Source organism: Eleutherodactylus coqui, chromosome 1 (genome assembly GCF_035609145.1).
Source record: "Eleutherodactylus coqui strain aEleCoq1 chromosome 1, aEleCoq1.hap1, whole genome shotgun sequence".
NCBI lineage: Eukaryota > Metazoa > Chordata > Amphibia > Anura > Eleutherodactylidae > Eleutherodactylus > Eleutherodactylus coqui.
This window is the reverse complement of record NC_089837.1, coordinates 40,536,235-40,562,426: the sequence shown is the minus strand read 5'-3', so window position 1 is coordinate 40,562,426 and position 26,192 is coordinate 40,536,235. Positions and strand designations below refer to the sequence as shown.

Here is a 26,192-nt window from a genome sequence, read left to right as displayed (position 1 = left end):
TTCGAGGTTAAAGAGCCATTTTCGGATCTGATGGAATGTACTGTGTTGATTCTTTCTTTCGCCCTTAATCTCTCTGCTAAAATCTTGTCGGGTTTATTGGCCAATCTGAAATGGGTCGCTTGGATGCAAAGAAGGGCTTTTTCTGCCAAGAAAGTGTATAGGAGGTTAAGTTTTAGTTTGGTTTCCTTAATGTCTTTTATTAGTGATATACTAGGTCCTTGTCGGTTGGCCAGTTCTAACAAGGCGTGACGTCTCTCCAATGAAAGTTGGGTCTGAGGTTTTTTTTTTCTCTCTTTTTATGGGAAGCAATTTGAGAAATTTGGTTCCTCATGAAGGCCTTATGGGCCAGACAAATCCAAACAGGTTGCAGGTTGCATTATTGTTTGTTGCAAAATATGACGTAAGTTATTCTGTTACTTTTGCAAGACATATGGGGTGCTTTAGCAAGGATTTGTTGAGCCTCCATCTCCGGGGGAAAAAATGGGGTACTTTGATTCAGGAAATGGGACATGACCATGTCTTGGTCTGCTCACGCACATGGGATGTGCACCACTTGTGCAAGTGGTGGTAGAAGGTGGATGGAGGCAAGTCTCCAGTCGAAGCGTGAATAGGATTTGTGTGTGGCCGAAAAAAAGGTATAACTTCACTTTAAACTATTTGACTCCCTCCACATGTCAGCCAGAGACAACTCCCGCAGGATGGAGGCCAGTGTTGACCTCTGTGATGCACTCAATTTGTCTAGAATGGAAGAGGAGCGATCCAGAGCAGGGGAAAGTACCATATTGAAATTGCCCATCCAATAGATAGAAACTTTGTGCAGCAATTTAAGCTTTTTAGTAACCACGGAGATTAATTTTTAGGATCTGTCAACAGGGGCATAATAGTTTACAAAAGCTACCTCATGGCCCAAAAAGGGTACCTTGTAATATGATGAATCTGCCATGTGGGTCTATCTCTGTTTTATTTATTGAGAGAGTGAGTGAGAGTGTAGGATGATGGATACACCCTGATGTTTCTTTGGGGCTACTGATGAGTATACCCGTGTGTATTGGGGGTGAAGGTATTTAGGGGCCGACGAGGTGGATAAGTGTTTCTCCTGGAGACAGATGATATCTGGCTTGTATGTAAGGTACTGAATGAAAGTCTTTTTCCTTTTGAGTGGGGAATTAAACCCTTTAACATTATGCAAAATTATTAAGACTATTCTGGCAGTATGGTGGGAGCTTACCATCTTAATTATTCAATCAGAATCTATTCATACATATCTTGTTTCAGAGGTTCTGGTTACGTAGTACTAGAGCTGGCTCATTTCGACATGGTCTTCCGACAGTTGTCAAGATTCAGGTTGGCTGTTGAGGTCTAGGAGGCGGGTTGCTCACAGGGTCATAGTGGATCATTTCCTTCTCCAACATATGTTTTCTTTTTTCCAGGGATTCAATGTAGAAGGATCTTTGATTGATGCGGACAAATAATGCAAAAAGGAAATTCCACCTGTATTTAATGTTTACCTGTTGTAGTGCTGAGGTGATGGGTCTCAGGGTTCTTCTTTTTGCAAGGGTGGAGGGAGCAATGTCTGTGAACAGCTGGATTGAGGGTGGTACACCCAGAAGAATGGATAAGTCGCAAGCGGCAATTTGATCTCTCATCTCCGAGTAGTGGAGCTGTAAGATGATGTCTCTTGGGAGGTCAGGGTCAGCAGGTTTAGTAAGGGCACGATGAATTCTATCTATACAGAGGGTTTCCTTGTCAGCTTGTGGAAGGAATGCAGAGAACAGGTTGGTAGCCACTTCTTTTAAGTTGGTGATTCTCTCGGAGAGGCCTCGGATCCTTAAGTTTGCCCTCCTGCTCCTGTTTTTGAGGTCTTTGCATTTTAAGCTCAAGAGCTTCAACCCTCACTGAGTGTTCATCCCATTTGGCTTGCAAATGGTCCAGAGCATTGATTATCTCATCCGTTTTTTGTTTAAGATCGCTTGAGCGCTGGCCTAGGTCAGAGATTTGTTTTGAGATGTTGCGTACTGCCAATTGTAGCTTGTCGCGAAACCTTTTTTGATGTGGTTAAAAAGAGTTGTGTCTTCCGTGGACAAATCTGTACTTTTGAGTGTTTTTCGCTGCTTCACTAGGTTGCCAACTTGTGGGCTGATTTCCCGAGTCATTGCAATCGGAGTTTTGGGAAGAGGGAGCCATTGGGGTGGAGTCAGTGAGCTGAGATCCTGAGAAGAGTTTTGGAAGGGCACTCTGAGATGACTTTGTTAGAAATTTCTTCTGTCTGCCGCTCTTTTTTGACATTTTATAGCCATAACCTGGAGGGAATAGCATAATAAATGATAGTTGAAGTTTTCTGGTCCACTATCTAGGACGGAGTCAGAGCATGGCTCATGCAGGGGGCGGTCATCCCGGTGGCCGTGTATGAGCTCATCCCATGGGGAGTGTGAGGGCTCAGGTCACTTACAGCATGAGTTCCTTAATTATTCATGAATTCTTAGCTTGCTGCTTTGCAAAATGTTGGGTGGTCAGCTATGTCGGACATGTAGGGCTCTGTTTGGACTGAGCCCCGCGGGGCCTGATAGAATTTCCTCATCCTCTTGCCTTTCCTCCAACACCCACAAGATGAAAGTGAGGGCTAAATGAATTTGTGGTGGCTGTCGGGATGTACGTCTGGGGGGATGGAGGTGGGGTCCCACCACCTATTCTGCGGGCAGTCCTGCGCTGGTTTATTTGTTTTATTCCCCCCCCCCCCCCCCCTGTGCCTAGCCATGTTTATTGGTGGTGGAGTATATTCTCCTCACAGGCCACTTAAGTCTGGCAGGAGTATATTGCACGGAGATGTTCCCCTGGATGACCGCTAGGAGGCAGCAGAGCACAATAGAGTCCTGTTCTACGGGTGCAGGTTGAAGATTAGATCCCCACTTCTCCCCTCACTTATGGGGCTGCACTTCTCTCTCTCTAGACCAGGGACTTCAGCTTGCTCAAGCAGGTAAGAGGGACAAAGAGAGGCAGAGGAGGGGGGGGGGAGGTAGCTTCACTTCTCTAAACTGTGGGTATTGTATACACAGGGGCACTCCACTGTAGGCTGCTCTTCTTTTGTTTCCTCCCCTCCACTATCTCATCCTCCTCCCCCTCCATGCCCACCCCCTCTTCTCTTCACTGCTTCCTAACTGTGGGGCTGTAGCTCAAAATGGCGGCCGCCCAGCGGGAAGTGAGCACTCGAGCGCTCTAGAGTAAGAGCTGTTCAGGGGGTGCAATTACTCACTGAACGCTGATTCCGCTGTACAGGAGGTCTGTATACGAAACATGGACTCCATACCCTGTTTCTGATGTTTTTGGCTTGAAAAAGACCTTTATGTAGGTCGAAACATTGCCTACTTTTAAAACTCTGAAACAATAAAAATGTTCCTTTAAACAAACTTTTTGCATCAGTTTATGCTGCCGCCCTCTCTGTCTTTTTCATTGCATACAGGAGGTCTGTGGCAGCAGAGGGTTCACAGGTCAAATGTCGTTGGATGGAGCTGCCGTCGGCGGCAGTATCACTCACCTGGCTGCAAGATGACAGGAGCAGGCTGCAGCTTTGCTCCTGCAGGAGCCTCAGGCTGGTCTCCACTCTAGGATTTTCTGGGGAAGAAGGCTTCAGGCCTGGTTCTTCTTGAGTGTCAGCACCCGGTACATGCGCCCTGGGATGTTCAGGTCTTGTGGGCCGTGGCGGATCTCCGGGTCTGTTTAGACCTTGAAGGGTCTTTAACTGATCCCCCAAGGCTGGGGACTGTAATTCAGGGCTTTGGGAGCCTGTTTCTGGGTCAACAGAGGTAGGATGCTGAAGAATCCCGCTGGATAGTGACTGAGGTCTTCCCAGACACGTCCGTTCTTCTAGCTGGTTAGGCCACACACCACTATTTAAGTCTTTTTAAGACCGCTCTGCATTTCTTCCTGGGTAATACTAGTGACATTTAGTTGAGAGTTTACATTATCACATTTCATTTTTCTCTGTGAATACACTGGAGAAAAAAACTAGTTAATAGATTTGTTTTCTCCTCCTCACCCTCTACAATTTCCCACTCATTACTTATTAAAGAGCCAACATTTTCAGTATTTAATCTTTTTACTATTTATGGAGTTGAAGAACAATTTAGGTTTAATTTTACTTTCTTTGCCAAGAAGTCTTTCTCATCCCCGTCTATACTGTTTTTATCAGATTTTTACATAATTTTTTGCTTATAAGTTTAGTGCTTATTCACTGCCTTCTTGTTTTAGTAGTTTAAATGCTTTATTTTTTATTGCCCCCATTACATCTTTATTAAGCCATATTGTTTTTCTCCTAATACTAAGTCTTTTATTCCTGTAAGGTATTAACTAGAGATGAGCGAACGTACTCGGATAGGCACTACTCGTCCGAGTAATGTGCCTTATCCGAGTACCGCTGTGTTCGTGCTCAAAGATTCGGGGCGCTCCGCTGCTGACAGGTGAGTCGGAGCGGGGAGCGGGGCAGAGCGGCCGGGAGAGAAGGAGAGAAAGATCTCCCCTCCGTTCCTCCCCGCTCTCCCCTGCAGCTCCCCGCTCCGCAGCGCGTCCCGAATCTTTGAGCACGAACACAGCGGTACTCGGATAAGGCACATTACTCGGACGAGTAGTGCCTATCCGAGTACGTTCGCTCATCTCTAGTATTAACCTCTCACAGTAAGTAATTAGGATGTTTTAAATTTTTTTCCCATTTGTTTGTACTGTTTTTAAGGACATTATCTCAGTAAAAAAAAGGTTAAGGGCAAAATTAAGCTGATCGAACTTGGCCTTCCTAAAGTTTTCTCGCTTCTTCATAAAACTCTCTCTTGAAGGACAAGTTGAAATGTATTATATTATGGTCACTTTTTCCCAGGTGCCCCCAGCCTGCACCCTTATTATTCTGTCAGGTCTCTTGGTTTTTAAGTCTAAAATGGCCATCCCTCTAGTCTGGTCCTGTAAGTTGGGTAAGGTAATTATCTTTTAGTAACTGATAGAATGTTGTTACCATTGTGAGCTCCAAAGTTTTCGGCTTCCCAGTTTATATCTGAATAGTTAAAGTCTTCATTAATAATTATTTCATTGCAATTTGCGGCTTTATCTATTTGCTTCAGTAATAGATTTTTAGTAGCTTCTGTTGTATTTGGTGGTCTTTACAAAAACCACCTATGAGGATTTTATTATTGTCTTTTCCTTCATGTATTTCCACTCATAAAGACTTCACATGTTCACCTCCCTCCCTTATATCTTCCCGTTGTGTGAGATTTAAACAGGATTTTACTTAACGGCAAACCCCTCCCCCTTTCCAATTTTTACCATTTTTTTCTGAACTGATTGCAATCCTGTAAGTTCACCACCCAGTCATAGCTTTCATACAATTTGCTTGCATATTTACTGTTTTTGAAACTGTTTAAAAAAAAAAAAAAAAGTTACATTTGCAGAAATTATTTTTTTAACACCTGAACTCAAAATGGACACTTCGAATTTTAATTTACTGTGTGCTTTTTAGAAAGAGCAGTTTTTAATCAATATGTTCCTCTAGTTTATGTTGCTGTCTTTCCACTTAAGGGGATAAAATTCAGGTAAACATTCAGTATGGAATGTGTTTTCACATTCTGGGTGTCTGGGCTTTATTCTTTGGGGCCGTGAAAATACATTGGCCTGTAGAATAAGGCCTCATGTCCACGGCTGGGTCGGATTCCAACTACAAGATTCACGCAGTGGAATGTGACCTGTGCCCCGGCATTGACCTCGTGCTTACCTGTCTGTCTTCTCTGTCCGTTTTGTGTTGTGCCAAGTTTTTTAAAACTATTTTATCTATATATAATTTTTTAATGTTCATGTGGGGTAATTGAACCTGAGATCCTAATGACTTGAATTGAGTTTGTTGTCATTGATGCAATTAATGGTGTTGGACAAAGCATTATAGGGCTGGAAACTCACATGCAGTTTTGGGGCGAATTTTTGTTGTAGTTTTTTTTCTTTTTTTTTGTGAAAGCTAGAAGTGGATTCAAAGAAAATGGGAAATATAAAAGGAGGATTTACACATCTTCTTCCTGGGTGTAATTTTGACTTTAACTTGATATAACGCATCAAAAACTGCAGGTCTTTTCTAAATTTTATATAGTTGGCTACTTTTTGCAGCTGAAAAAAAAAAATCACTAAATCCAAATTTAATCCTAACAGAAAATCCCATTGAGGACTTTGATGGAAACTTCATGTCATCGCTAAAGTGTAAAACAGAAGATGAAGATATTGTGCAGCACTCTCCAGGAGAAAACCTCATTACCCTTAATGTTCAGCCAGTATATAACAGTACAGATCTATCATATAATCCCCCTAATCACAAGGAACCTTCTCCTGATCGATCTCAGAATTTTACTACGAGTACAGGTCACATTGGGGGTAAAAGTCTGCAATGTGGAAAACTGTTTGAAAAAAGCTCAGGTCTTTTTACACACAAAACAACTTGCACAGATGAGAAACCTTATTCATGTTCAGAATGTGGGAAATGCTTTGCAAACAAAGGAAAGCTTGCTGCACATGAGAGAAATCACACAGAAGAGAAGCCATTTTCATGTACAGAATGTGGGAAGGGTTTTACAAATAAAAGAAATCTTGTTACACATGAGAGAATTCACACAGGAGAGAAGCCATTTTCATGTGCAGAATGTGGGAAATGTTTCACGCAGAAATCAAATCTTGTTACACATCAGAGAATTCATACAGCAGAGAAGCCATTTTCATGTTCAGAATGTGGGAAATGTTTTAAGGATAGAACATATTTTCTTATGCATCAGAGCCTCCACACAGGAGAGGGGCAATATTCATGTTCAGTATGTGGGAAATGTTGTGGTCAGAAATCAGATCTTGTTAAACATCAGAGAATTCATACAGGAGAGAAGCCATTTTCATGTTCAGAATGTGGGAAATGTTTTAGGGATAGAACACATCTTCTTACACATCAGAGACTTCACACCGGAGAGGGTCAATATTCATGTTCAGTATGTGGGAAATGTTGTGGTCAGAAATCAGATCTTGTTAAACATCAGAGAATTCACACAGGGGAAAAGCCATTTTCATGTTCAGAATGTGGGAGATGTTTTGCACACAAAACAAGTCTTATTATGCATCACAAAAGTCACACAAGAGAGAAGGCATTTTAATGTTCAGAACACGGGAAATGTTCTACTGCTGAAGCCAAACTTGGCGCTCCTCATAGATATCACAAAGTGGAGGACCCATTTTGATGTTCTTTATGTGAAAACTGTTTTAAAGGAAATCAAATTTTGAAAGCTGATCAAAGATTTTATAGAGAAGAGTCAATATTCCTAATTTAAAATGGGCTAAAAAAATGGAATTAGTCAGAATTTTTCAAATTCATAAAATTATAATTACTCTGATGTCAACTGTAGTCTGCATCCATGACGTATTGTGGGCATAAAGCTCCTTTTAGATAAAATGGAAAATGCATGATCCTTATTTGTCCGAGCGTTTGTAGTTCAGCCGTCGGCAACGATTGTTGTTTGCTTTTGTATGTTTGACTGATTTTGTGAACAGCAATCGTTCCATCTAAACGCACCATTATGAAGAAAAGAAAAGCCGCCTTAACTTTCACAGCAGAGAAACTGGATTATCACCATGAACCTTGATTCCTATTACTAGTGGTGTAATATAATGCTGCCACTCCACCATCCTAAGTACCCTCCTTGTCAAAAACAATCCTTCCCCTGGAAGTTGTCAGAAGGGAATGATACTTTTTATGGGTGATTGTGACGTTAATGTAAGCAAGTGATTACGATATCAGAGCAAAAGGAGAATTTATTGCAAAATACTGACCCCTGGAAGGGAGGCTCTAGTACCCTGTTGTCCCGCCTCTAGCTTGGATACAAGATGGGATAAGGTAGGGAATGGAGGCTCTAGTATCCTGCTTTACCGCCTCTAGCTTGGATACAAGATGGGATAAGGTAGGGAATGGAGGCTCTAGTATGCTGTTGTACCGCCTCTAGCTTGGATACAAGATGGGATAAAGGAGGGAATGGAGGCTCTAGTATCCTGTTGTACCGCTTCTAGCTTGGATACAAGATGGGATAAGGTAGGGAATGGAGGCTCTAGTATCCTGTTGTACCGCTTCTAGCTTGGATACAAGATGGGATAAGGTAGGGAATGGAGGCTCTAGTATCCTGTTGTACCGCTTCTAGCTTGGATACAAGATGGGATAAGGTAGGGAATGGAGGCTCTAGTATGCTGTTGAGCCGCCTCTAGACGAGATACAAGATGTGGGGTGGGCATGGAGGCGTATAGGTTCTATAAGGTATTCTGTGGCTTGTCAGTCCACATTTTCTGTGATTAAGCCTCTAGGCTGTGCGGTTATGTAGGCTTTCAAAGTTGGTGTCCCAGATGGTCCTGTACATGTTCTATTGGTGATGAATCTGTTGCAGCTATGGAAGTGTGACAATGTTGTTATGTGATCCACTGAACTAGTTATTTATTACACAAATGCTAGCCTTAGATAATCTTAGTATCCAATATGGATAGAGTGCTAAATAAGCCCAGTGATCACTGTAATATACCACAATCATTATGCAACACTCAATGATATTCTGACCATCTTAGGCCAAAGCTTGTGGCTCACCTGAACTCGCCAGGCAATTTTTGATCACATAAGTTTCTTGAGCGCAAAAAGTTGTCTCATTCCAAAAATAATTTACCTTCTCATGATTTCTAAACTAATTATACATCCATGCAAAACTTACACTTATTTTATTATTTGACCTCCGCGAGTGCATAGGATCTTCACAGGCATTGATATTTTCCCATCTAGGTGGTCTGGGAACAAAATGAAAAACATCGAATCTTGTAGAGCAAAAAATTCTCTTCCAAATAGAACAAAAATGAAAAAAAAATGGAGTACATTCTGATTTTCGCCTTTGAAAAAGGGAAAAATTAGCAAAAAAGTGTTTTTTGCCATTTTTGACTCATTGTATCTTAAGAGCTATGCATCCTTTTGGGTCCATAATGTGAATAATGAGAAACATTTCTATGGAGTACACATTGATACATTCATAGCTGAGTTGGATTGCATTGATTATGAGTTATTACTGCTTAAAATATGAGTTTTATTTTGCGGGATAGAATTTTTCAGCTACTTTGACATGCAATGGTGGCAGAATGATGAGAAGAGTGGTAGTATGAGGAGCTTAGCTGGATTCAGCACCAAAAGTTCTCCTAGTGTGTGAAGTTTCATTGCTCTAGAGTCATTGGAACTGGCTTGGCGATGGATTGAAATCGCCACTTTTTTCAGTTTCCGCGCTGTAATCACATGACAACCCCCTAGATTAAAGGGGTTGTCCCACGCCGAAACTTTTTTTTTTTTTTTTCAATAGCCCCCCCCCCCCGTTCGGCGCGAGACAAAACCGATGCAGGGGTTTAAAAAAAAAAAAACGGATAGTACTTACCCGAATCCCCGCGCTCCGGTGACTTCTTACTTACCTTGCGAAGATGGCCGCCGGGATCTTCACCCTCGGTGGACCGCAGGTCTTCTGTGCGGTCCATTGCCGATTCCAGCCTCCTGATTGGCTGGAATCGGCACACGTGACGGGGCGGAGCTACGAGAAGCAGCTCTCTGGCACGAGCGGCCCCATTCAGAAGGGAGAAGACCGGACTGCGCAAGCACGTCTAATCGGGCGATTAGACGCTGAAAATTAGACGGCACCATGGAGACGGGGACGCTAGCAAAGGAGCAGGTAAGTGAATAACTTCTGTTTGGCTCATAATTAATGCACGATGTACATTACAAAGTGCATTAATATGGCCATACAGAAGTGTATAGACCCACTTTGTTTCGCGGGACAACCCCTTTAAGACCTGTAGCTCGTGAACCAAAGCACTTTGAAGCCTGATATTCTGGCTATCTTAGTTTAGGGTCAGGGTCTATCTTTGTGCAAAGTTTCATTGAAATCTGAGATGGTCGACCGGGAGCGTTGGTTGAACTGACACGGAATGACCCAGCAGCGATCTCCCATAAACTGGCTGATACGGAGTTATCCGGCTATTTTCCTTGAGGTCCTCCAGGATGGCGTCTCTTAGAGACCCTTCATGTTACCCACAATAGCAGTAAGACTTACCGGCTCACACAGCCGTCTGCGTGTCTCTCTCTCTCTCACGCGAGAACGTAGCAGGTGTGTAATGATGTGTATTGGCGTGCCGCCAATCCCCGGCGCTATCTTGGCATGCATGCAGGCGTAATACGTGCCAATAAGTAAGATGGAACAATGCCTCTGCAGCGCCACCTATTGGAAGGCAGCATTCCTGTAAGCCAATGTCAGCCTCTTTATAACAATGACGGCCAAGACACAACATGCTGCGATTTTTTTCGCACATGTAAACCGCAGCTGTGAGCGGCCCAATACAAATCACTGGGCTGTCAGCACCGTGGGCCGTACAATAACCATCCCCCGTGTGCGACGGCCGGCAGCTGCCACGGGCACTTTGTGACTACTTTGTGAACCAGGGATTTCCTCTCCGAACCTCTCAACTCGGACGGAAGAGGCCGCACCACAAGCCATGGTAAAAAACCCCGGAGTCAGACCTGTAGATTTGGTGTGGAATTGCGCAGCTGGGGATTTGGCGGCGTCCTGCGGTGTAATTCCGTCCCGCGTGAAAGGTCACTAGTATGTATTTATGGCAGAGAATGATCAGCCGACTATCACTGACAGCTCCCATCTCTCTGCCTCAGGTCTATTTATCCTCCTCACTGCTGAGTTCCACCCCTACTGATCACATGACAGTGACATCATCACAGGTCCTTCAGCCACCACTTCTCACTGCTGAGCTCCGCCCCTACTGATCACATGACAGTGACATCATCACAGGTCCTTCAGCCACCACTTCTCACTGCTGAGCCCCTGCACATATTAACTTTTTCCACCGGACTTCTGCCCTCTTCAGCAATTCCAGCAACCTGATTGGTTGCTTGGGTTGGCTGCTTCACCGCCCTTCACTGCCCCCTTTTGATTACATGTATGTGGCGTGCTAGTGCGTACTCATGTTTATGCATTACATCTATCTTCCTGCACATCTTAAAAGGGGGCAGTGAATCAGCCAACCCAAACAACCAATCAGATTGCTGGAATTGCTGAATAGGGTAGAAGTCAGGTGGAAAAAGTTATTATGCAAGCCCTGCCCCTACTGATCACATGACAGTGACATCATCATAGGTCCTTCAGCCACCACTTCTCCTCCTCACTGCTGAGCTCCGCCCCTACAGATCACATGACGGTGACATCATTATAGGTCCTTCAGCCACCACTTCTCCTCACTGCTGAGCTCTGCTCCTACTGATCACATGACAGTGACATCATCACAGGCAGTGTAGCAGATACAGAGCAGGTTGTGGCCACAGCTGTTGTGCTGTTTTCTTTGTTATCAGCCAGTATTCCTCAGAGACTTGTATAGAGGTAAGAGGCGGCGGAGGGTCTTGTGGGGAGGTCAGACACGGTCCATGTGGTTATTACTACAGGGGTGCGGGGGAGGTTATCCTCCAGTGGAGGGGAATGTATATGAGAGCGCTCACACAGGGGAGCGGGGGAGGTTATCCTCCAGTGGAGGGGGGATGTATATGAGAGCGCTCACACAGGGGTGCGGGGGAGGGTATCCTCCAGTGGAGGGGGGAATGTATATGAGAGCGCTCACACAGGGGGGCGGGGGAGGTTATCCTCCAGTGGAGGGGGGATGTATATGAGAGCGCTCACACAGGGGTGCGGGGCAGGTTATCCTCCAGTGGAGGGGGGAATGTATATGAGAGCGCTCACACAGGGGTGCGGGGAGGTTATCCTCCAGTGGAGGGGGGAATGTATATGGGAGCGCTCACACAGGGGTGCGGGGGAGGTTATCCTCCAGTGGAGGGGGGAATGTATATGAGAGCGCTCACACGGGGGTGCGGGGGAGGGTATCCTCCAGTGGAGGGGGGAATGTATATGAGAGCGCTCACACAGGGGTGCGGGGGAGGTTATCCTCCAGTGGAGGGGGGATGTATATGAGAGCGCTCACACAGGGGTGCGGGGCAGGTTATCCTCCAGTGGAGGGGGGAATGTATATGAGAGCGCTCACACAGGGGTGCGGGGAGGTTATCCTCCAGTGGAGGGGGGAATGTATATGGGAGCGCTCACACGGGGGTGCGGGGGAGGTTATCCTCCAGTGGAGGGGGGAATGTATATGAGAGCGCTCACACGGGGGTGCGGGGGAGGGTATCCTCCAGTGGAGGGGGGAATGTATATGAGAGCGCTCACACAGGGGTGCGGGGGAGGTTATCCTCCAGTGGAGGGGGGAATGTATATGGAAGCGCTCACACAGGGGTGCAGGGGAGGGTATCCTCCAGTGGAGGGGGGATGTATATGAGAGCGCTCACACAGGGGTGCGGGGGAGGTTATCCTCCAGTGGAGGGGGGGATGTATATGAGAGCGCTCACACAGGGGTGCGGGGGAGGTTATCCTCCAGTGGAGGGGGGGATGTATATGAGAGCGCTCACACAGGGGGGCGGGGGAGGGTATCCTCCAGTGGAGGGGGGATGTATATGAGAGCGCTCACACAGGGGTGCGGGGGAGGGTATCCTCCAGTGGAGGGGGGGGATGTATATGAGAGCGCTCACACAGGGGGGCGGGGGAGGGTATCCTCCAGTGGAGGGGGGGGATGTATATGAGAGCGCTCACACAGGGGGGCGGGGGAGGGTATCCTCCAGTGGAGGGGGGGGATGTATATGAGAGCGCTCACACAGGGGGGCGGGGGAGGGTATCCTCCAGTGGAGGGGGGATGTATATGAGAGCGCTCACACAGGGGTGCGGGGGAGGGTATCCTCCAGTGGAGGGGGAATGTATATGAGAGCGCTCACACAGGGGTGCGGGGGAGGGTATCCTCCAGTGGAGGGGGAATGTATATGAGAGCGCTCACACAGGGGTGCGGGGGAGGGTATCCTCCAGTGGAGGGGGGGATGTATATGAGAGCGCTCACACGGGGCGGATTGTCCGCAGGACGCGGCGCAGAGGCCGATATTGGCAATCAGTGCAGAACGTCTCCTGTTTTCCCGCAGCCTTTAGTTGTGAATTCCGTCTCCTGGATGATAGAAATCCCCCCCAACAATCCCACAAGACGCCGTAATTACCAGCAGGAAGCTCCTCCGCTGCGCAGTTTAATCTCGCGGTTTTGTAGTAAAGACGTGCGGATTCTAACGGACGCGGAATTCCATCCCCATAGAGATTACATCCATGCGACTAATTGCTCTTATGGACTGGACGGGCCGGCCCATTATTGGCCCGAGTGTCGCTCCAATGGAGGGAGCGGCCTGTCACTGGCCCGAGTGTCGCTCCAATGGAGGGAGCGGCCTGTCACTGGCCCGAGTGTCGCTCCAATGGAGGGAGCGTCCTGTCACTGGCCCGAGTGTCGCTCCAATGGAGGGAGCGGCCTGTCACTGGCCCGAGTGTCGCTCCAATGGAGGGAGCGGCCTGTCACTGGCCCGAGTGTCGCTCCAATGGAGGGAGCGGCCTGTCACTGGCCCGAGTGTCGCTCCAATGGAGGGAGCGGCCTGTCACTGGCCCGAGTGTCGCCCCAATGGAGGGAGCGGCCTGTCACTGGCCCGCGTGCCGCCCCAATGGAGGGAGCGGCCTGTCACTGGCCCGCGTGCCGCCCCAATGGAGGGAGCGGCCTGTCACTGGCCCGCGTGCCGCCCCAATGGAGGGAGCGGCCTGTCACTGGCCCGCGTGCCGCCCCAATGGAGGGAGCGGCCTGTCACGGGCCCGCGTGCCGCCCCAATGGAGGGAGCGGCCTGTCACTGGCCCGAGTGCCGCTCCAATGGAGGGAGCGGCCTGTCACTGGCCCGAGTGTCGCTCCAATGGAGGGAGCGGCCTGTCACTGGCCCGAGTGTCGCTCCAATGGAGGGAGCGGCCTGTCACTGGCCCGAGTGTCGCCCCAATGGAGGGAGCGGCCTGTCACTGGCCCGCGTGCCGCCCCAATGGAGGGAGCGGCCTGTCACTGGCCCGCGTGCCGCCCCAATGGAGGGAGCGGCCTGTCACGGGCCCGCGTGCCGCCCCAATGGAGGGAGCGGCCTGTCACGGGCCCGCGTGCCGCCCCAATGGAGGGAGCGGCCTGTCACGGGCCCGCGTGCCGCCCCAATGGGGGGAGCGGCCTGTCACGGGCACGCGTGCCGCGCCAATGGGGGGAGCGGCCTGTCACTGGCCCGCGTGCCGCCCCAATGGAGGGAGCGGCCTGTCACGGGCCCGCGTGCCGCCCCAATGGAGGGAGCGGCCTGTCACGGGCCCGCGTGCCGCCCCAATGGAGGGAGCGGCCTGTCACGGGCCCGCGTGCCGCCCCAATGGAGGGAGCGGCCTGTCACGGGCCCGCGTGCCGCCCCAATGGAGGGAGCGGCCTGTCACGGGCCCGCGTGCCGCCCCAATGGAGGGAGCGGCCTGTCACGGGCACGCGTGCCGCCCCAATGGAGGGAGCGGCCTGCCCCCGGCCCGCGTGCCGCCCCAACGGAGGGAGCGGCCTGCCCGCGGGCCGCCCCTCCGGCCTGCCCCCGGCCCGCGTGCCGCCCCTCCGGCCTGCCCCCGGCCCGCGTGCCGCCCCTCCGGCCTGCCCCCGGCCCGAGTGTCGTTCCTCCGGCCTCTGGCTTACCTGACTCCTCGTTGCCCAAATTAAACCTTCATTTGTCACTGAAGACAACCCCTTTCCACTCCATAGCAGTCAATACACCTCTGCAAATGGAGTCAACTGTGAGTGTCAAACGCAGTATACGCAATAGGTACCGATAGATCAAATGTCCTTCAACCAAGTGCCTGTAAATGGTTCCGACAGACGCAGGAGCCTATAACGATGGCGTCACCTGTCTCTGAACCCGGGAAATAGTTGGCGCTCCTAATGCTTGTGGGGCGATCAGACAATCGTCTCTACTGGTGGTCTGTGGTGTCCTGAGCCCGATCACTTTGTGTGTTTTCATGCATTCACTAATACAAACAGTTCTGAACAATGTGGTTAAAATGCTCCAGGGAGCGGCAATTCGTGAATAAGACCATCCAGCTCCTCGCATTCCAATAATGCACCATCTCTCCAACTACATTAACTAGATAAAATCTCTTGGATGGCGTCTAGTGGTCAACAAGATCTACACAAGCAGAAAAAGAGGTCACTATACACAAGGAGCCTCTGAGAGCCTTTTATAGTTCGAGTGGGCTTGTTCATATAATCACGCCACGACTCTAATCACTTGTATATCTGCCTCAGATGTAACTGCATGTCGAGTTTTGCAGCAAAACGACAACTACTTCTAGGTGCTGGATTTCTTTTTCTTTTTATGACTGTGTTGTTCACGCTGCTCAGTACTGCAATGCCTGCCGTGAATAACAAAGACCCCGAAGAGAGAAGGTGCTGGACAAATAACGGAAAACTCCTCTTTGATGGCCTGAAGGATGGAGAATTAAATGAATTGACCCAACACTTTCCTGCCAGATATGGCTTCATCAGGGGTTACAGATAGAGCTAGAATTGTCTGCTGGTAGAAGTAATCCCGCTCATACAACGTTGGACCACAAGGAGGCCGATCACTTTTACTGCATAGATACAGATGGGAGGTAATCTCAGCCACATGCAGCACTCAATGTTCAAAAATAGTTGTAATTAGATGCTGATAGAAATAATCCCTCTCGTGCCACGTTGGTCTGCAAGGAGATCTGCCACTTAGACTCCATCAGTGCTAACGGGAGACAACCCCAGTCTTGTGCAGTACTAGGGTGTTGGAGGTAAGTAAGTGCGCATCAGCTGAACTAGTAACAATACAATTCAAAGTATTTTTTTAGTATCCTAGTGTGGAAGAGAGATGATATATAATGGGACACCGCTCAAGACACTGATTGTATCAGAGATGGCAGAAGTCCCTCAGTGTGGAAATTCAAGCCATAAGGCGAGTATATAGACTAATGGCTGGTATAGAGCTCTGGAGGAAAGGACACGGGTGATCAGTGGATAGAAAAATCTGAGGGTGCTAAAATAGTCCTGCAATAAAAAGCTCAACCACACGGATACAAACGGGTGTATAATAGAGCATAACTGATAGACCTGAGACCGAAAGAAGCCTGAGATTAGATGGAGAACTCCGTGTTACCTCCTTACGCAACATCAGGCTTTTAGAGCACAGAAGACATGTGCTGAGGTATATCTTATGGCTCCTAATTATTAGGGGTTATGTATGTGCAACACATTGCATAGGCCGGGAATGAGAAAGTTCCCCCTTTTTTTGTTTTTTATTAGATGCCCATATTTTCATAAACATTAGAAAACCTTGTTCTCTTAACTGGTTAAAGGTGTTTTGCTACAGCTCGTAATGAGTTCTATTTTATGTAAGAAGGGTCCAACCACTTCTACATTCCTGTAGGTTTGCAGGTTAGTTCCTCTGTTTAACTTTCACATTCTCTCTCCAACATTATCTACAACCACAACCTGTAAGCTACTGACCTATGAACTTTAACAAACATTTCACAGCAATGATATAATCTATAATCAAAAATGAATGAATATTCCTTATGGTTTCATTTATAAATGGACATGGGATTGATAGATATAAGATAGAAATCTAAAACAATTATTTGTTTGCATATGTAGTGCTCTATCAGTCCCCCCTTTTGCGATTGTTTTCCTCATAACACTATGTCCTGCATCTGCTTGGTCTCCATCTTCACTTTTGAAACTTGACCTTATATTTTTAATTGCTACTAACACAAACCAAAAGAAAGGAGAGTGATAAACAAAATCAAAACCGCCATATGTTGGTCTTATAGATGCAGGAATGTAAATGCTTGGAAATACAAATGTCTCTTTCTTTCTGTAGATGTCTTCCTTCTTCTGGTACCCTTATGCTCCAGCTTTTTGTGAACCCCACTGTGGAGATGTCCTTTTGTACAACATTTTTCCTTCAGGAAGGATTTTTTATGTTTAACCCTCCTTTGGCCTTTCTTCAGCTGGCAGTTGGTGCCCTCTAAACTGTTCAATGAGCTACACTCTGATGGCAGTTTAGTCCAAAGATAAGTACATTTTTGGTGGAGAATGCGGGCATAATAAGGACAATAACTTACTGAGACTCCTAGGCACTTTTGATGAAAATCCCACTGATTTGAAGGAATTTCACTAAGCTTTCTGGAGCATTGTACAGCTAGATCCCAGTATTTCTTTAAGGGGGTTAATTCTAGAAATATTCCATTTGGCAATTCTAGTTGGGGCGAATGCAGGATGTGTCCTTATAACACGAAGGGCAAAACTTTCCTAGACTACCAGTAGAAGTTATGTTTACCAATTGCAACATTCTGTGAATTGTAATACCTGCACTTGCCCTTTTAATTATGCAGGCAAGACTATTAGAGAGTTACAGAGGCATATTGGTAACCACCTGGGTGGCGGTAGAAATTATAGAGGTAAACCTCTTGCTAGACACATAGATGAAGTACATGGAGGTGATATGAGAAATCTGAGCTTCCAAGCTATTGCAGTGGCCTCGCCCCTCCAGAGGAGGTAGCCGGGACAACATCATATTAACGAAAAAGCCCGTGGATATTCAGGCTTCAGTCCTGCAACCTAAGGGGTTAAACAAAGCATTATCCTTTCCATGCTTTTTATAATGCCCCCTGCAGCTCTTTGGTGTCATCACCATTAACACTCTGCTGAACTGCTACATACTGGCTGTAGTATTTTGTTTCACCTTATTACCTCCTTTATTTGTCCATATTATGTTGTATATACGTGCATTGTTTTGTCCGCCAATCATAGATCTCCCTTCAATTGGGTTTTTCTACTGGTCTCTCACTCTCTGCGTTCTGTAAGCCCCTTTGTAAATGTCCAACATTCCCAGTATCTCTGCTCTGTTATTCCCCGCAGCAGTTGTATTCTTGCTGTCAAGTATTCTCAGTAGTATTTTGAGGAATGAGATTGCATCCCATTCATTTTGGTGGATCTGTGAATGAGCTTGCATCAAAAAGGTGAACTAATGGAGCCGTGATTATGTGACTGGGAAGATCCTAGTTGACAGTAGGCTGACAGTAAATGAGAAAATAGCAACGCCCATGGGCCGTGGAGGATATACAGTAACTATCTACTAGAAAACCCCAGTAACATCATGGCAGGAAGCTGTCAGGATTGTCCAGAGTTCTCCATCTAATCGCTGGCTTCTTTCAGTCCCAGATCGATCAGTTATAAGAAGCTGCTGCGGCTCTATTATCCAGCTGTTTGTATGCCCGTGGTTGAGCTTTTTACTGCAGGACTATTTTATAATTGGATTTCTCTATACACCGACCACCCGCCCTTGTGCCTTTTCTACAGAGTTTTATAACCAGCTATTAGCTTTTATACTCAACCTTATTACTGGAGTTTCCCACACTGAGGAACTTCTGCCATCTCTGATATCCATCGGTGTCTGGAGAGGTGACCCATTATAGTGGGGAACAACCATCCAATATCCTCTATCTCACCCACTGGGATCCTAATAAACTGTGAATTATTATTATTAGTTCAAATGCTGCATATTTACCTCCAGCCATGGCCCCCACGATGGGGAGGGGTCTACTGTTGCCAGAGCTTGGGTGAGGGGCGGGGACGGCCAGGCCAGCAAAAGATCATTTTAAAATCTGTAGATGTTCCTAAATCTTTAAACTGTTTCTTTTGTAGAACTGCATTATTACAAATAAGTTGTTTATAGTCAACTAATTTCTAAGCTCCGTAAGTTAGTTGCCTATAACTAACTTACTGAGGGATTTTTTAACCGGCAGGTGGGGATAAATGGTGTTGGGAATCTGACAACCCTGCCTGCCGCATCCGGCGTCGCTCTACCATCTCCAGACAGTCACATGACCATCCCTGCTGTTCTCATCCATCGCAAAACTAGTTTTTGAATTTCCATTAAATAGTGGGAATCCAATATCACACAAGTGTCATTTTATTGTGTTTGTAGGGATGTGGTTGTTGTAGATAGTTGGATCGCCTTATTATTTCTGTTGAGGTAAGTAGAAAATGTTTTCTTAGATCGTTAACCTGTTGGTTAGTCTGAATAACATTATAACAGTGAAGTGAATTTGATCTGGTTAATAAATTTAGGGAATTTTTTTTTCTCGATGGTGAACAGTGACGATACTTTCAGGTTTGGTGAAAACCGCGAAGATAAATCAATCAAGAATTCAAGTTGAAAGATTGGTGAAAGAATCAGTCGGTCAGACTATCACAAAATGCTGAACAAGAAGCGAATGCACACCATGATTTACTAGTAACGTCTGCGGAGCCGATTGCATCTCCTAGTACTACAGCACAAACCACCTCCAGCTGCAGCCAACCTGTTCTTCTGCCGGCTGAATGTAGAAATGATTGAAGATACTTCGGCTTCTGAAGGAATCCCAGAGGAGGAGGAGAAGGAAGGTTCAGCTGAGAGATTTTCATCAATCCTGATGATACAAATACGCTGATGATACAAATCTAGCGCTGGATTATTATAACGCTGATCTGGGTGACCCGCGCACGGGGCCATTAGAAATCACAGAGAGTCTGAGACAGAAAATTATTTTTCTTCTGCTGGTTTTTCAACAATTCAGTGTCTTGCAAAATTTTTTTCAAAGGATGTAAATGGTAAAAACTTCCAGGATTCGCCGTTATACAAGAAAACTGCCGATGAAACAACAGCGAGACTGTTACCACGTGAGGGGTTAATATGGAGGAAGGTAAAAGAAACTCATTGTTTTATCCTGCAGCATTATTTCTAATTGGATCAACGATACTAGTACGAGTTAATCGAAATTATGCCAATTATCTAAAGATGGTTTTTCTCCCAGAGCTAAAGCTTGGCAAAGACCGTACATCATTTTACCAAAGCTCGGAAACAGCTCTGACCATAGAAAGAATTACTTGTTATGGACGACTCCTCAAACATCTGTACAAGGATATGGTGTGGATAAGAATCTCCAGCATACGATACAGTGTGAGGCAGATATATGCCGGGCTATACTACACAGAATCCGGGATGCTACTTTGTTTGTAGCTTCTAGACGTTTAGCTTTTCAGGAGGAAAATACTGAAATCAGCAATGTTCACAAAGGTTATTTTGGGGGATATTCGAGCTGATTAGGAAGTATGATGAAGTAACTCGTGAACACTTAAAAACCAGCAACTAGAGAAAAAAAATATACATGGTCAAGTTAATTATCTCTGCTGGTATGTTAAAAATGAGGTCATTGCCCTATGTGGTGAGAAACTCCTTGAAGCCATCTTGCAACAAAGAGAAAAGGCTATTTTTTTACTCATTTTGATGCTACACCAGATGTCTCACACACAGTGTTCTTATACTCCATTACGAGAGATTTCTTAAATTTTTGAATTTTATTGGTAAAACCACTGAGGCAATAACTCAGGAAATGGTTTTCACATGAGAAACACTCCATGTACTTCTTGCTGATTGCCGCTCTCAAGGGTATAATGACAGCTCAATCGTGCAAGGAGACATAAGTGAGTTAAAGCAAGACTTAATGCCGCTAAATTAAATCATGAAGTGTTGACATTTTTTGGGAGGAGCAAAAGTTTTTACCGTTTCTTCTCGCACAGTCCTGCTCATTAAGAAATATTAAAACAACATATCAATTTAACTCTGCAAAAACTATCTGAGCCCCCATGAGTGCAAGAATTCAAACCTTGCGATCTATAGTCAGACACTATACAGGAATGCTCAACGTCTTGGATATTCTTCTTCAGAACCCAATCTCTACTTTGACTCCCTGAGCACAAAATTCTGTTTTAGGGTGAATTTCAGCCGCGTCAGAAGATTGGCAATTGCTTCCCATTGTTTTCAATGGGAAACCTCACTTTACACTTACGCATTCCCAAACCACAAAGCGGAAAAAGACCACTCCTGTATATCACCCCATTAAAAAGAATGGGGTTCATATTCATGCAAGACTTGTGTGTCTCGCAACACACAAATCTTCCAAGATTTTCTTGGCCGTGTGAAAGCTGTCTAAAATATTTGACCAGTATTGAAGTAATATACTATCTCAAGCATGTAGATAATATTATTCCTCAGACACTGAGGGGGGGGGAAGAGGGAGGTTCAGTGCTGAAGAAGAAAACCAGCAGACAATTCATTAGAGTGTAAAACTAATTTTTAAAATCCCCATGTGGTCTCTATGCAGTATGGTAACCCGACAGCCAGGACCCCTGGAGGTAAGAGAGCAGATGAGAGATGGAGCAGGGGGGTAACAGGGGAAACAGAATGCCGGCTGGACTACCGGCTCAGACTTGGTGAGGAGGAAATCCAACAGTGTTGCTGCTCTTTCAAATTGGTGATCCGAGTTGCTGGAGTGCCGAGAAGAGGAAGGAAAAACTATAGTGACTGTAGCACTCCAGCGGTAAAGGATGAAACTGAATGGGAGCCGGCGGTAACAAGGATACTAAACAGATAAGAGGAATCCCATACTAAGAAGTGGAGGCAGTGGCAGAAGGTAGAAGTCAATAGGAGCAGATGATAACTAAACTAAAACTTTTTGTACGTAAGATTGGAGTGCCGGGTATTTTTTACATACTACGGTATATCACATAATAATGTGAATTCATCCGCACCTACTATATGTGCAGACCTGGGGTTCTCGACAGTTACACCCAAGAGGAAAATGAATGAAGAGGCGGCCACACATGTACAGCTCTCTGTTCACATCTATGGGAGTTATGGAAACAGCTTGGGCAGCAACCTAGATATTTATGGCAAATCCCTAGAATCCATACAGTGAAGAACCTGAGAACCTGATTCTCTCAGTGATCAATAAGTGAGGATCTGTATGTCACACATGATGAGGTATGCAGTAGGATTTAGAGCCTCTGTTTTATTTCTTCCAGCTGCCAGCTCCAGGCGACCCAATTTTCTCATCCAAAATGGTCGTCCTCCTAAATGATTCACCAAGCATGAGCAAGGATGGGAATGAAGTTGCAAAAAGAATATTAAACATCTCCTTAGAGATCATCTACCTGCTGACCGGAGAGGTAATCTGTTCTATATTTTTTGTATTATTTAACAAGTCATACTAAAAAGAAGAGAAAATCCATTCTAGGAAGTAATAGGAATAGAAATGAGCAAGACTACTTGGCCACGCCCCTTTTTCGCCTCAGCACCGCGATTTTCGAGTACTTCCGTACTCGGGCGAAAAGATTCAGGGGGCGCCGTGGGTGAGTGGGGGGTTGCAGCGGGGAGTGGGGGGGAGAGGGAGAGAGAGGAGGGCTCCCCCCCCTGTTCCCTGCTGCTACCCCCCGCGCCGCCACGCCTCCCCCCGACGCCCCCCCGAATCTTTCACCTGAGTACTGAAGTACTCGAAAATCGCGGTGCTCGATCGAGTAAATACTCGAAACGAGTAGATTTGCTAATCTCTAAATAGGAACAAACCAGTGTCCTGTATAACTGCTTACAGACCTTCCAACTGAGCAGCAGAAAATGTCAAGATCGGCCACCAATATGCTCAGTTCTGTATGGTGGGAACCAATGACCTAATAGTAATGTTGTAGGAGCAATGAGAATGGTAAGTAGGCTCCTTGTAATGAGGAGAAGAGGGCAACCAGGAACCATCAGGATCACATGGAGTAAGTTTGCCCTGGAGATTTGGATTTTTGTCACTAGATTGACAACTATATAGACAGAAGACTGACGACAGGAGAACACATGGTATATCTTAGTCTGCAATTATATTACTTCCCCTTTTTTATTACATAGGATAAATGTAGCCCTTCACAGATTAGACTAAATATAAAAAATAATTTTGTTCTAGATTCAATTAAAACCATACACACATAAGGGCACACTATATCGACAAGGGGGGACCAGTGATAATCCAACCCTGGAAAGGTATGACAAACCTTAAATATAACATATACTACTCAGACATTTGTTGCATCAGAATTTGTTCGCACGGTCGGGATAAATAATTTGCTGTGGTGCTAACAAACTCGTGATCGTGTGAACAAATGTGTGATCAGTTACCAGTTTTCTCTCCTCCATACTGCCGCCCACACGTGCCACTGATTGGTGGAGGCAGGGAAGCAGCGGTAGTTCGGGCCAGAAGAAGGGGCTTGGGTTCCTGGAGAACAGGGCTGACTTTGCTGTCGGTTACAGGAATCTGTCTAAATTGAAGGTGATCTGATTGTATGCTATCATATCTTGTCTTGTCTTGTGATCTCCCTGCCTATCTGTGGAGCAATCGCCCTGACAAGAGCGCCCCCACTCAATATGGGCTAACCTTGGTGTAACCCTGCAAAACCCTAAGACCAACATCCAAAAATGCCAGACTACGGCAGTACTTGCGTATCAAGTTGCTGCACCAGTCCGACATCTTTATCGGATGAAAAAGTGCTGTGTCCGGCACTGGAGGCTCTAAAAAAAAAGAGCTACAAGCTCTTTTACGTCTTTCCTAATCAGTTTTATGAGATCTTCCCCCATCGTCATAGTCCATTTTGGACTTCTTCTATTTCATAGATGAGGTCTCCAGAACTGAACACAGTATTCCAGATGAGATCTCACTAGAGCTCTATACAACGGGATCACAATTTACCTCTTTCTACTAAGGGAGGAATACTGGGTTCAATCCTCTACATGTCTGTCTCCATACACAGGATTACACAATAGTGAAGAAGACATCGCGTGACTGTAAAACTCCCAACAGCCATCTCCATGAGTCAGGAGGATGGAGCAGGAGCCAGAGCCCCATCACAGAGGCTCCACCTCACTTACCGATACATGAGCAGAAGATCCTAGAACTTGCCAACAAGATCACTGAGCTGCTGACTGGAGAGGTGACCCTGCTGGGAAATTATACAGTAATAGCACTAGAGGAGTCTGGGTAATGACTGTATCATTGTGTTTCAGGTTCCTATTAGGTGTCAGGATGTCGCTGTCTATTTTTCCATGGAGGAGTGGGAGTATTTAGAAGAACACAAAGATCTGTACAAGGATGTAAAGATGGAGAACTACCAGCCTCTTATATCACAAGGTAAGAAGAGATTTACAAGATACAGTGTGTTTTCCACTATTTATTTTTAAAAAAATCAGCGTCTTGTTGCCTGATATTGTTTTGAGGCCCTAATACCGTCTTGTGCAGTACGTTTCCATGTGAGCAATATGACATTTAATTTAGGATCTCGCCAATTTAGGTTCTTTCGTATCACTTTATACCCCTATCTTTGCTCTATGTGTCAAACATATCCATATGGCTCCATCAGCTGATAGAGACCGCAGGAAATACAGCTGCAGTACGTGTAGGACTTGATGTCCAGTATCCCTTAACTGAGGACTCTCACTAACCCATGTTGAGTCCCATTTTTTTTCTTAAGTTCACCATAATTTGTGGGGTCCATTGTTTAGAACAGATAAATAGATGGATTTGGGGAAAAGAATTCAGTGCATAACCTCAAATTCATGTGTTAAAAGAAAAACCAAGGGTGTAAAATTTTCCATATTTATGCTGAAGGTGACAGTAAATTCAGAGATGTTCAGGAAAAATTCTTCGGTGGGTACTCTGTAAATTCTGGACAAGGAATGGTCCTTGTGTTTTCAGGTACTTCAGCAATTGGTTGCATTGGGTCTCGGCTGAGAGCGGACACTGAAATGCCGTGAAGGGAGCTGAATGCAGCTTCTAGTGCAGAAGAACAGATTCTGTGTGCGAACCGGCAGCCACCGGGAATCAAAAGCATCTTGAATCTGTTAATGAATTACGAGGCGGTACCCAAAAACAGGAATCTTCTTCTGGTGGAAGGGTGAGGGAGGCGTTACTATTACGAGCTCCTGTTGCTAGGTAAATGTCTGTAGAACCCTTCTGAGAAGGTACGCCATCCAACATTGTTGGGGAAGGTTGCGTTCGGCTCCAGTGTTTTTTTTTTTTTGTTTTTTTTTCTTTTTCCTCCAGCAAGTTGTTCAGATTTTCGCCTATTTGTGATGGTTGGTTCATATGAACAACATGCAGCTGCAAAATTCAGTTTCCAAATAAATTGAGCAGAGCAAGATGGGATGAATATGAGTGTGAGGCGAGGGTATCATGCTGTTTTTCGACAAAAATTGCATAGCGCTGTGTGGGCAAGCGGGTCCCTCGAACAACATCATTTACATGCTGCTGTTAGAATTGACGGCGGAATTAAGAGGGTTAACAGTCACAATGAATTGTTCATACATGGTATAGGGCGGGATCGGTTCACGATATTACTCCATATAAACCCCGCTCACCCAGGACGTAAATGTATGTCTTATGTTAAGAGGTTAATCACAGATGTTATGAGGACATAAGAAATATCCTTTGTCAGCAGCATGGCCCCTCATATATACACTGGATGAGCTGCCGACAGTAATATAAAGTTATGAGAGGACGGGGTTAATGAATGATCGTTCATACAAATCCTTCACGACAAAACGACTCAATACACTGGTTGACAGTGGGCCCTGCGGAGTTTAAGCTCTAACTCTTCATGGATGACTTCCTTGTGTTCCTCTCATGCCCAAGGGTCGGCCTCCCGGTGCTACAACAAGAATTTTAGGAATTTGGAAGGCTTAGTAACCTTCAAGTTAATTTAACAAAATCTGAAATCTTAAATATAACTTTGCCACAGACCGAGGCGACTTCCATGCAGAGGGAGTTCCCATTTCGTTGGCAGAGATCCACTATCCGATGCCTAGGGATTCACCTGCCTTCAGACCCTGGCCAGGCGTTTTCGGTTAATTTTAACCCCTTAAGGACCAGTTTGCTTTGTACCTCTGTGAATACACTAGAGAAAAAACTATTTAATAGATTTGTTTTCTCCTCCTCACCCTCTACAATTTTTCATACATTATTTATTAAAGAGCTAACACTTTCAGTATTTAATCTTTTTGCTATTTATATAGTTGAAGAATTTTTAGATTTAGTTTTACTCTCTTTGCTAATAAGTCTCTCTTATCTCCATCTTTGCTGTTTTTATTTGATTTTTACATGTTTTTTACTTATGTTTTTAGTGCTCATTCACTGCCTTCTTGTTTTAGTAGTTTAAATGCTTTATTTTTGGTGTTTATTGCCCATTACATCTTTATTAAGCCACATTGGTTTTCTCCTATTACTAAGTCTTTTATTCCTGTAAGGTATGAACCTCTCACAGTAACTAATTAGTATATTTTTAAAAACTTTTCCCATTAA

General features: G+C 45.6%; 3 protein-coding genes across 4 annotated transcripts in view; all 3 read left to right on the top strand.

Moving 5' to 3' along the window:
* LOC136608187 (zinc finger protein OZF-like) overlaps nucleotides 1-7,466 on the top strand; it is an 83,685-nt gene extending 76,219 nt beyond the window's left edge. For both annotated transcript variants that reach the window (XM_066589092.1, XM_066589091.1), the window contains one exon: nucleotides 6,175-7,466. In XM_066589092.1, coding sequence (XP_066445189.1) covers nucleotides 6,175-7,154 — 980 coding nt within the window. In that variant the 3' untranslated portion in view covers nucleotides 7,155-7,466. The remainder of the gene's footprint in view (nucleotides 1-6,174) is intronic.
* LOC136615891 (gastrula zinc finger protein XlCGF57.1-like) overlaps nucleotides 1-26,192 on the top strand; it is a 112,535-nt gene that overhangs the window by 76,933 nt on the left and 9,410 nt on the right. Inside the window, exons 2-4 of the mRNA XM_066594188.1 lie at nucleotides 21,889-22,032; nucleotides 23,650-23,829; nucleotides 23,903-24,026. Coding sequence (XP_066450285.1) covers nucleotides 21,925-22,032; nucleotides 23,650-23,829; nucleotides 23,903-24,026 — 412 coding nt within the window. The 5' untranslated portion in view covers nucleotides 21,889-21,924. The remainder of the gene's footprint in view (nucleotides 1-21,888; nucleotides 22,033-23,649; nucleotides 23,830-23,902; nucleotides 24,027-26,192) is intronic.
* LOC136612665 (oocyte zinc finger protein XlCOF8.4-like) overlaps nucleotides 11,433-26,192 on the top strand; it is a 150,470-nt gene continuing 135,710 nt past the window's right edge. The window contains exon 1 of the mRNA XM_066593207.1: nucleotides 11,433-11,447. The gene's annotated coding sequence lies outside the window, so the exon portion shown is untranslated. The remainder of the gene's footprint in view (nucleotides 11,448-26,192) is intronic.